At 45.7% G+C, this 10,808-nt stretch overlaps 1 protein-coding gene across 1 annotated transcript in view; it reads right to left on the bottom strand.

Annotated features, from left to right (window-relative positions):
- Positions 1 to 361: 361 nt before the first annotated feature.
- LOC140724029 (zinc-binding protein A33-like) overlaps positions 362 to 10,808 on the bottom strand; it is a 34,154-nt gene continuing 23,707 nt past the window's right edge. The window contains exon 6 of the mRNA XM_073038516.1: positions 362 to 1,737. Within this exon, the coding sequence (XP_072894617.1) occupies positions 1,184 to 1,737 (554 nt within the window). The 3' untranslated portion in view covers positions 362 to 1,183. The remainder of the gene's footprint in view (positions 1,738 to 10,808) is intronic.

Genomic DNA, 10,808 nt, shown 5'->3' with positions numbered 1-10,808 from the left:
CTCTCTGACTATTGGGCGGTCTATAATACACCCCTGTTAGTGTGGTCACACCTTTCCCGTTCCTCAGCTCCACCCATATGGCCTCTGTAGACAAGCCCTCCGGTCTGTCCTGTCTACGCACAGCTGTGATATTTTCCCTGACTAGTAATGCCACTCCACCCCTTTTCATCCCTCCCCCTCTATCACGTCTGAAACAATGAATATTTCTATCATGTATAAACCTTAGGTGGGAGGTTATCTTTTTGTATTAATGTATTAAAAATAAATTATAAATTCTACCAATGAGAATTACAAATTCTCTTACTCAAGGATTCATATTCAAAATAGTATCCAACAAATCAGATTCTTGCATATACGGGAACTTCGATAATTATTTTTGTAAAAAATGTCTAACCTGAAGATATTGCCGAAAGTGTGCATGAGAGAGAGAATATTTGCTAATTAACTCTTCAAAAGTCATCAATCGACCATCACAAAATAAATGAAAATAAAAATAAATAAATGCAAAAATACAGATCCCCTTAATCACTAAAAATTAAACAACATTGGGAGAGAGAACTTAATATGACCTTTGTTAATGAAGATTGTCAATTCTTCTTTAATATGTGCCAATCAGTGTTTAATTCAATTTAAAATTGTTCACTGTTACTATTTACCAAAGGAGAGACTATCCAAAATATTTACTAACATAGACAATTATTGCGATAGGTATAAAACTGAAGTAGCCACTTTTTCACATATGTTCTGGTCATGTTCTTCATCAAAATGTTTTTGGAAATCTTTATTTACTACAATTTCTAAAGCTCTGAAAATTAATTTACAACCTAATGTACAAAACCTTTGATTTCTGTCTATACATGCAATCCTTGCATGACCTTTATCCTCCTCCACCTCACTATCTGCTCTACCACTCTGGTAACCCTCCCTCTGCAAATCTTTTTAACCCCGCCCCCCTCAGCAGCACTGGCAAATCTACCCGCAAGGATGTTAGTCTCCCTCCAGTTCAGGGGCAAACCGTCCCGTCGGAACAGGCCCCACTTTCCCGGGAACAAAGTCCAATTGTCCAGAAACATGAAGCCCTCCCTCCTGCACCATCTCCTTAGCCATGTATTTAGCTAGACTCTCCGCACAGTTATATTAACAGGGACTTTCCTCCTGACGCCGGTCCCGGGACCCGACCCGTTTACAGACCCGGAGCGGAACCGGAGCAGATTCTCAGCCACTGGTTTTCATCCCAGGTCGCGAAGAAAGGATAAAGTTTCCCCGTGAATTTATGCCCAGTGAAGGTATGGAGATGGGACTTGGTCTCCGCGTTGTAAAATGAAACTGTCCCGGACTCGTAACTGAGATAAACTCCCACCCTCCCGGGGATGGGACCGGCAGCGAGACGGGACTCGGGGGAGGTGAGACCACGGTCCACGTCATAATCCCGATGTAACACGTCAGCAACCCGCCCGATGACCCAGAATCCGGTCTCCGGTTTCGGACTGACGCCTCCCTCCCTCTCCACAGACTCTGCGGCGACTCCCAGCCACCAGAAACGATTCCCCGTCACCTCCACTTCCCAGTAATGTCTCCCCGATGTGAATCCCTCCGATCCCAGCACACATTCCCAGAATGTGAATCTCTTCCCGGTGTCAGGGAGATCCCTCCAGGTCCCGGTCCGTCTCACACTCTTCCGATCCTCAGACACCTCTAGACACGGATACGCCGTTTCCACATCCAGGATGACAGAGACTAGGGGGAGAAGTAGAGAATTAGAGAGACATCGGGTATCGGGGGGAGACTCGGACAGCGCGGCCCCGGGGGATCGGGGGGAGACTCGGACAGCGCGGCCCCGGGGATCGGGGGGAGACTCGGACAGCGCGGCCCCGGTGATCGGGTGGAGACTCGGACAGCGCGGCCCAGGGGATCGGGTGGAGACTCGGACAGCGCGGCCCCGGTGTTCGGGTGGAGACTCGGACAGCGCTGCCCCGGGGATCGGGTTGAGACTCGGACAGCGCGGCCCCGGGGATCGGGGGGAAACTCGGACAATGCGGCCCTGGGGTGGCCGACACGATCCTTTGACTCCTCATTTAGAGCAGTACAGCACAGGAACAGGCCCGTCATACAATGTTCACATTCATTTGTGAGTGTGAAGTGATGGTTTGAGACAGTAAAGGAGGTGATAATGGGAACCAGTAGGGGAGAGATGAATGGCAGATTCAACCAGAAGGGGGAGGAGTGGAAAGCCTGTGGGTGAACTGTGTGTGTAGACGTAATGAGAAGCTGGAGGGGGCAAAGATGGCAGATGAGGATGACTTTGTCCCCTTTCCCACAACCCCATCCCCCGCAGCCCCTCGTTAGGACAGGGAATGAATTTGCAGGAACCCTTAAGCATCACAGGACCTGATGAAGTGTTTCAGTCTGAACCGTGGACTGTTTACTCTTTTCCATAGAAAGTTCCCGACCTGCTGTTCCCCCAACAATTTGTGTGTGTTACTCTGCTTTAAATATACTCAATTATTTGGCCTCCACAGCTGCCTGTGGCAGATTCACTATCCTGTGGATAAAGGAATTCCTCCTCATCTCTGTCCTAAATGGACATCCCTATAGTCGGAGGCTGTGCTTACCATTCTCTACCCACCCACATCCTCCCAATATCAACTCTCTCCAGACAGGTGTCAGAGAGATCTGGCGAGACCCTTCATCAGGACATGTGTAGCTTGGATTCCCAGCATCTGCAGATTTTCTCCTGTTTGATTTTTAAAGCAGAAGTTAATAAGTAAAGTTCTTGATTAGTCAGAGTCTCAAAAGTTATGGGGAGGAGGCGGGAGAATAGGGTTGAGAGGGATAATAAATCAGCCATTCTTCTAAACTCCCATGAGTACAGGCCCAGAACCATCAAACACTCCTCATCTGTTAACTCTTTCATTCCCGGAATCATTCTTGTGAATCTTCTAGAACCCCTCCAATGCCAGTACATGTTTTCTAACAGAAGGGACCAAAACTGCTCACAATACTCCAAGTGTGGTCTGACCAATGCCTTATAAAACCTCAGCATTACATCCTTGCTCTGTATTCTAATCCTCTCGAAATGAAAGCAAACATTGAGTTTGCCAATCTTACCACTGACACAAACTGCAAGTTAACCTTCAGGGAATCCTGCACAAGGACACCCATGTCCATTTGCACCTCTGATTTTTGAATTTTCGCCCTGTTTACAGAATTGTCTCTGCCTTTATTCCTTCGACCAATGTCGTACCTCCCTAAGTTTGTACCTGCCAAACTCAAATAAGACCACATGGTCCTCACATGTTAACCCTCTCATTCCCGGAATCATTCTAGTGAATCTTCTCTGAAACCTCTCCAATGTCAGAATAAGGAGGTTAAATAAGGAGCCGAATACTGCACACAGCATTCCAAGTGAGGTCTTACCAGTTCCTTATAGAGCCTCAACATCACATCCCTGCTCTGATATTCGATTCCTCTAGAAATGAATGCCAACATTGCATTTGCCTTCTTCATCACATACTCAACCTGTAGGTTAACCTTAAGGGTATCCTGCACGAGGACTCTCAAGTCCCGTTGCATTTCAGAACTTTGAATTCTCTCTCCATTTAAATAATAGTCTGCCCGTTTATTTCTTCAACCAACGTGCATGACCATACACTTTTCAACATTGTAATTCATTTGCAACTTCTTTGCCCATTCTCCCAATCTATCCACGTCTCTCTGCAGACTCTCTGTTTCCTCAGCACTACCGTTCCCTCCACTTACCTTTGTATCATCAGCAAACTTAGCCACAAAGCCATCTATTCCATCATCCAAATCGTTGATATACAACGTAAAAGAAGCAGCTCCAACACGGACCCCTGTGGAACACCACTGGTAACTGGCAGACAACCAGAATGGGATCACTTTATTCCCACTCTCTGTTTCCTGCCAATTAACCACTGCTCTATCCACATATGTAACTTACCCGTAATTCCATGGGCTCTTATCTTGATAAGCAGCCTCATGTGTGGCACCTTGTCAAAGGCCTTCTGAAAATCCAAACACACAACATCCACTGCATCTCCCTTATCTAGTCTACTTGTAAATTCCTCAAAAGATTGCACTAGGTTTGTCAGGCATGATTTTCCTTTAAAGAAACCATGCTGAGTTTGGCCTATCTTGTCATATGCCTCCAGATACTCCGTAACCTCATCCTTGAGAATCGACTCCAACAACTTCCCAAACACTGATGTCAACCTAACAAGTCTATGATTTTCTTTTTGCTTCCTTGCCCCTTTCTTAAATACCAGAGTGGCATTTGCAATCTTCCACTCCTCCGGAACCATGCCAGAATCTATCGACTTTTGAAAGTTCATTGCCAATGCCTCCGCGATCTCCACAGCTACTTCCTTCAAAACACAAAGGTGCATTCCATCTGGTCCTGGAGATTGATCTACCCTTAGACTATTCAGCTTCCTGAGTGCTTTCTCTGTCGTAATTGTGACTGCACACACTTCTCTTCCCTGACACCCTTGAGTGTCCGGTGTACTGCTGATATCTTCCTCAGTGAGACTGATGCAAATACTCGTTCAGTTCCTCAGCCATCTCCTTATCTCGCATTACAATTTCTCCAGCATCATTTTCTATCTGTCCTATATACACTCTCACCCGTTTTTTATTCTTTATATACTTGAAAAACCTTTTAGTATCTTCTTTGATATTATTTGCTGGCTTCTTTTTATAGTTCATGTTTTCCCTCTTAATGGCCTTCTTAGTTTCCTTTTGTAAGCTTTTAAAAACTTCCCAATCCTCTGTCTTCCCACTAATTTTTGTTTCCTTGAATGCCCTCTCCTTTGCTTTTACTTTGGCTTTGACTTCTCTTGTCAGCCACGGTTGCATCCTTTTTCCATTCGAAAATTTCTTCTTTTTTGGAATATATCTGTCTTGCACCTTACTCACTTCTCGCATAAACTCCAGCCACTGCTGCTCTGCCGTCCTCCCGCTAGTGTCCCTTTCCAGTCAAATCTGGCCAGTTCCTCTGTCATGCCTCTGTAATTTCCTTTACTCCACTGAAATACCGACACATCGGATTTCGGCTTCTCTTTCTCAAATTTCACAGTGAACTCAATCATGTTACGATCACTGCCTCCTAAGGGTTCCTTCACCTCAACCTCTCTAATCACCTCTGGGTCATTACACAATATCCAATCCAGTAGCTCTGATCCCCTGGTGGGCTCAACAACAAGCTGTTCTGAAAAGCCATCTCGTAGACATTCTACAAATTCTCTGTCTTGAGATCCTGTGTCGACCTGATTTTCCCAATCCCCTCGCATGTTAAAATCCCCCACAATTATCATAACACTGCCCTTGTGGCAAGCCTTTTCTATTTCCTGTTGTAATTTGTAGTCCACCTCACTGCAGTTGTTAGTAGGCCTGTATATAACTGCCAACAGGGTCCTTTTACCCCTGCGATTTCGTAGCTCAACCCATAAAGATTCTTCCGATCCTATGTCACCTCTTTCTAATGATTTAATATAATTTCTTACCCATAAAGCCACGCCACCCCCTCTGCCTACCTGCCTATCCTTCCGATACACCGTGTATCCTTGGACGTTCAGCTCTCAGAGACATGCATCCTTTAGCCACGTCTCAGTGATGGCCACAAAATTATACCTGCCAATCTGTAGCTGTACGACAAGATCATCCACCTTATTCCTTATGCTGTGTGTATTTAAGTATAACACCTTAAGTCCAGTATTTGATACTTTTTGTTTTGATTGCACTGCAACTCATTCCAGTGGCTGCAAATTTGCCCCATCACCTGCCTGTCCTTCCTGACATCTTTACTGCTCACTATCTTAGATTTATTTCTGTTTTCCCCCTCCTCCACTCTATCATTCCTGTTTCCCATCCCCCTGCCAAATTAGTTTAAACTCTCCCTAACAGCTGTATTAAATATTCCCGCGATGATATTGATCCCCTTCGGGTTCAGGTTTAACCCGTACCCTGGCACCTGGGAGGCAGCACACCATGCGGGTATCTCTATCAGGCTCACAGAATCTCCTGTCTGTTCCCCTGACTATGGAATCCCCTATCACTACCGCATTCCTCTTCTCCCTCCTTCCCTCCTGCACAACAGCGCCAGGCTCAGTGCCAGAGACCCGGTCACCGTGGCCGTCCCCTGTCAGGTCATCCCCCTCAACAGCATCCGAAACGATATACTTGTTGCTGAGGGGGGCAGCCACAGGGGTGCTCTCCACTATCCGGGCATTTCCCTTCCCTCTCCTGACAGTCAACCAGTTTTCTGACCCCTGTAGCCTAGGGATGACTACCTCCCTGTTGCTCCTGTCTATCAGCTCTTCATTTTCTCTAATAAGCAGTAGGTCATCAAGCTGCAGCTCCAGATCCCTAACACGGTCTCCGAGGAGCTGAATCTCGGTGTATCTGACGCAGATGTGGCTATCAGGGAGGCTGGAGGTCTCTCAGGATTCCCACATCTGACACCCTGAACAAAGCACTAACCCTGCAGACATGCTACCTAATTCTACAGGAATGAAACAAAGAGAGATAGGTCTACTCACCCACTTGCTTCACCAAGCACACGAACTTTTTAAATCGTTAGCTAATGTGCCCTGCTGTTCCCCCGTCCGTCCGGGCCGATTTGCCAAGGGGAGAAAAAGAGTCGGTGCCTCGCTCTCGCCTCTTCCCATTACCGCCTAAGCCCGTTGAGCCAAATCCCTACACTCTGCTGCCACCCACACCGCTGCCCGCTGTATAGGGTGGTCATCTTTTCAAACTCTCCGCGCTGTCCTGCGCAGTCTCGCCGTTTTTGTACGCGAAGTTTTTTAAAAAACTGTCTTCCTACAGAATTTAGCTCCCACGCCGCCCTTCTTGTCCCAATCTAAAAAAACACCTTCAGTCGTGTATTTATCAGCCTATTCCACACTGTCTACATGAAATTCAGCAAGGCCTTCGATGTCGATGATAGCCCCCACTTGGAGCATTGTCTGCATTTCCGGTTCCCGAATATGGGGAGGGTGTCATTACACTGGACAGGAGGCTTCAGGAGGATGTTACCAGGACTGGGGGCTTGGGTTAAAAGCAGAGAGTGGATAAGCTTGGGCTATTCAGCTGTAGTGTAGGATGTTCAGGTATGACCCCTTATCAAGGTAAATAATTCATAAGGAGCTTAAATAACGTTTCTTTTTCCAACAAATGGGAGTACAGAACCAGAGGCCTCAGATTGAAAGTGAGACGGGAAATTTTTCTGAGTGGTCTATCAGCTAACATTCTCATAGAGAGGGAGGATGGTAAATGGAATTTGCCCTCAGACGCTGTAGAAACAGGTAAAAATAAAATATTTTAAAATAAATTTGGGCAGGTACACAGATGGGAACTGGTTAGAGGGATGGGGAGGGGGGCAAACACACACAAATGGGCCATGCTCAAGAAGACATCTTAGTCTTGCAGATTGATGAAGTGGGCCGTGAGTTCAACATCCGTCAAACCCTCCCAGATCATCCTCCTGAGGAATCTCACCCCGGAGTCAGTTTGTGAAGTGTTGATGTGACGTCACGTCAGAGGACAGCTCAGTGCCACAGAACAGACAGACTGCGTAAGGACGGCAGATTTCAGTCCTAAATGGGAATTTGTGCCTATTTCTGTGGCCGTGTGTCACTCTCTGATAGTATATCCGTGAGTGTGTGTGTGTGTGTGTGTGTGTGTGTGTGTGTGTGTGTGTGTGTGTGTGTGTGTGTGTGTGTGTGTGTGTGTGTGTGTGTGTGTTGATTGTGGTAAATATCCGTTTGCTGTGTATACACATTGAAGGAGAGTGTGCACATTGAAGAATTTGTATGTTACAGTGTGTCATCACATGTCTGGTGTGTGTTGACAATGTGTCACACTCGATTGAGCTGTTTAAATGAATAAATGACTGTCTCGGAAGAGATTGGTTTCCAGGTTACTGAGAGAAATTACAACGTACGTTGCTGAGGCTCTGACGACAATCTGCCAGTCCTTCCTGTGTATGTGTGTGAGGGAGCTTTGCCAGGCTGGTTATGCTGTTTGTGCTTCTCCCGAGATGAAATCTTGACCCATGTCAATGCTTGTTGGTGTGTCCGAGCTCATTCTCACAATGCTTCAATGTAGTAGTCTGATCACCATAAGACTTTGGAGCAGAATTAGGCCATTTGCCTATCGAGTCTGCTCCGCCATTCAATCATGGCTGATCCTTTTTTCCCTCCTCAGCCCCACTCCCTGGTCTTCTCCCCGTAACCTTTGATGCTGTGTCCAATCTAGAACCTATCAAGCTCTGCCTTAAATACACACAAGTTCCACAAATTCACCAGCCGCTGGCTCAAATTTCTTCGCATCTGTTTTAAATAGACCCCCCTCTATCTAAACTCCACCACCATGGGAAACATTCTACTCTGTCTGGGCCTTTCAAAATTCGAAAGGTTTCAATGAGATCCCTCCCCATCTTTCTAAATTTCAGCGAGTACAGACACAGAACTATCAAGCGTTCCTCGTATGATAACCCTTTCATTCCTGGAACCATCCTCATGAAATTAACCTTCTGCAATGCCAGCACATCTTTTCTTAGATGAGGAGCCCAAAATTGTTCACAATACTCAAGGTGAGGCCTCACCAGTGCCTTATAAAGCCTCAGCATCACATCCCTGCTCTTGAATTGAATGCTATTCTGAACCACAGATTAACAGCCAGGAGCAACAGACTCCGGGACAGCTTCTTCAACCAGGCCATCAGACTGATTAACTCGTGTTGACACAACTGAATTTCTATGTTATATTGACCAGCCTGTTGTACATATTATTCATCATAAATTACAATAAATTGCACATTGCACATTTAGACGGAGATGTAACGTAAAGATTTTTAATCCTCATGTATATGAAGGATATAGGTAATAGAGTCAATTCAATTCAAATCAATTTCTTGTTTATTTTTTTCATCCCAATCATACTTTCAGTTCCTCTCTGTAGATATTTAAAAACTTCCCAATCTTCCGTCTTCCTGCTAATTTTTGTTTAGTTGTATCCCCTCTCTTTTGCCTTTACATTACCTTGTCTTCCCTTGTCAGCCACGGTTTTACTATTTTGCCATTTGAGTATTTATTTATTTATTTTTAGAATACATCTATCCTTCACCTGCCTCATTTTCCCGGAAACGGACACCATTTCTGCTCTGCTCTCATCCCTGCCAGCATCTCCTTCCAATTTGCTTTGGCCAACTCCTCTCTCAGACCACTGTAATTTCTTTCATTTCTCTGAAATACTACAACGTCAGACTTTACATTCTCCTTATCAAATTTCAAGTTGAACTCAGTCATGTTGTGAGCACTGCTTCCTAAGGTTTCTTTTAACTACTGACCTCTGGTTCAATACATAACACCCAATCCAGTAGAGCTGTTCCCCGAGTAGGCTCGACGACAAACTGCTCTAGAAAGCCATCACATTGCATTCAACAAACTCACTCTCTTGAGATCCTTTACCAACCTGATTTTCCCAATTGCCCTGCATGTTGAAATCTCCCATGATTATCATAACATTGTCCTTTTCATCAACCTTTTCTATTTCAGGTTGTAATCTGTGGGCCTCAACCCACTGACTGTTGGGAAGCCTGTATATGACTGCTGTCAGTGGCATTTTTACATTTGCAGTTCCTTACCTCAACCCATAAGGATTCAACATCTTCCAATCCTATGTCACATCTAGCTGCTGATTTACCAGCAGAGCCACACCATCCCATCAGCCTTCCTTCCTTCCTCCGATACATTGTGTAATCTTGAACATTCAGCTCCGAACTACCTGCATCCTTCAGCCACGATTCCGTGATGGCCACAACGTCATACCTGACAATCGGTAATAGTGCAACAAGATCATCCACCTTATTTCTCGTACTCCATGCATTGAGATATAACACTTTGTGTACTGTATCTGCTCCCCTTTTTAATTCTGCATCCCTAATGCACTGATACTCACCCTGCTGGCTGCAATTTTCTCGTCTCATCTGTCCACCCTATCTGTCAGTCTGACTGCACGCTATCCTTTCATTTTTACCATCAGTCCTTTCCCTTCACTTCAGTCCTAAACCCCACCAAATTAGTTTAAACCCTCCCTGACAGCTCTATCAAACCTCTGTGTGAGAATAATATTCTCCCTCGGGTCGAGGTGCGACCCATCCCTTTTGAGCAGGTCATTCCTCCACCAGAACAGATCCCAATGATCCAAGAACCTGAATCCCTGTCCCCAGCACCGTCTTCTCAGCCATGGTTTATCTGCCAATTATCCTGTTTCTACCCTCACCAGCACGTGGCACAGGCAGCAATCCAGAAATTACAACCCTGGAGGTACTGCTTCTGAGCTTTCTACCAAGCTAGCCAGATTCTTTTCAGGACCTCTTTGTTTTTACTTCCTATGTAATTGGTCCCAAAATGCAACAAGATAGCTGACTCTTCACCCTCCCTCTCCAAAATGCTACAGACACGATCTGAGACGTCCCTGACCCGGCACCTAGGAGGCAAGATACCATTCGGGTGCCCCATTCACGTCCATACATTCTCCTGTCTGTCTCCTGACGATTGAGTCCCCTGTCACTACTGCCCCCCTCTTCTCCCTCTAACAACAGTGAGAGTTGTGGACCCAGAAGGGTGAAGACCTGTGTCAGTCAGAATCTGCACTGCAAGTGCACGAAGACTTGTGTATTTTCCTGACAATCCCGGTCACCACACTGATACCTGCTTTTATTCCCTACAGTATCATCAAGTCAGTATTAAATTCCCAGCTCCTGTGGTAGGATTCAAATTCATGTCT

This window comes from Hemitrygon akajei, unplaced genomic scaffold (genome assembly GCF_048418815.1).
Source record: "Hemitrygon akajei unplaced genomic scaffold, sHemAka1.3 Scf000153, whole genome shotgun sequence".
NCBI lineage: Eukaryota > Metazoa > Chordata > Chondrichthyes > Myliobatiformes > Dasyatidae > Hemitrygon > Hemitrygon akajei.
This window is presented reverse-complemented; position numbering and strand designations above follow the sequence as displayed.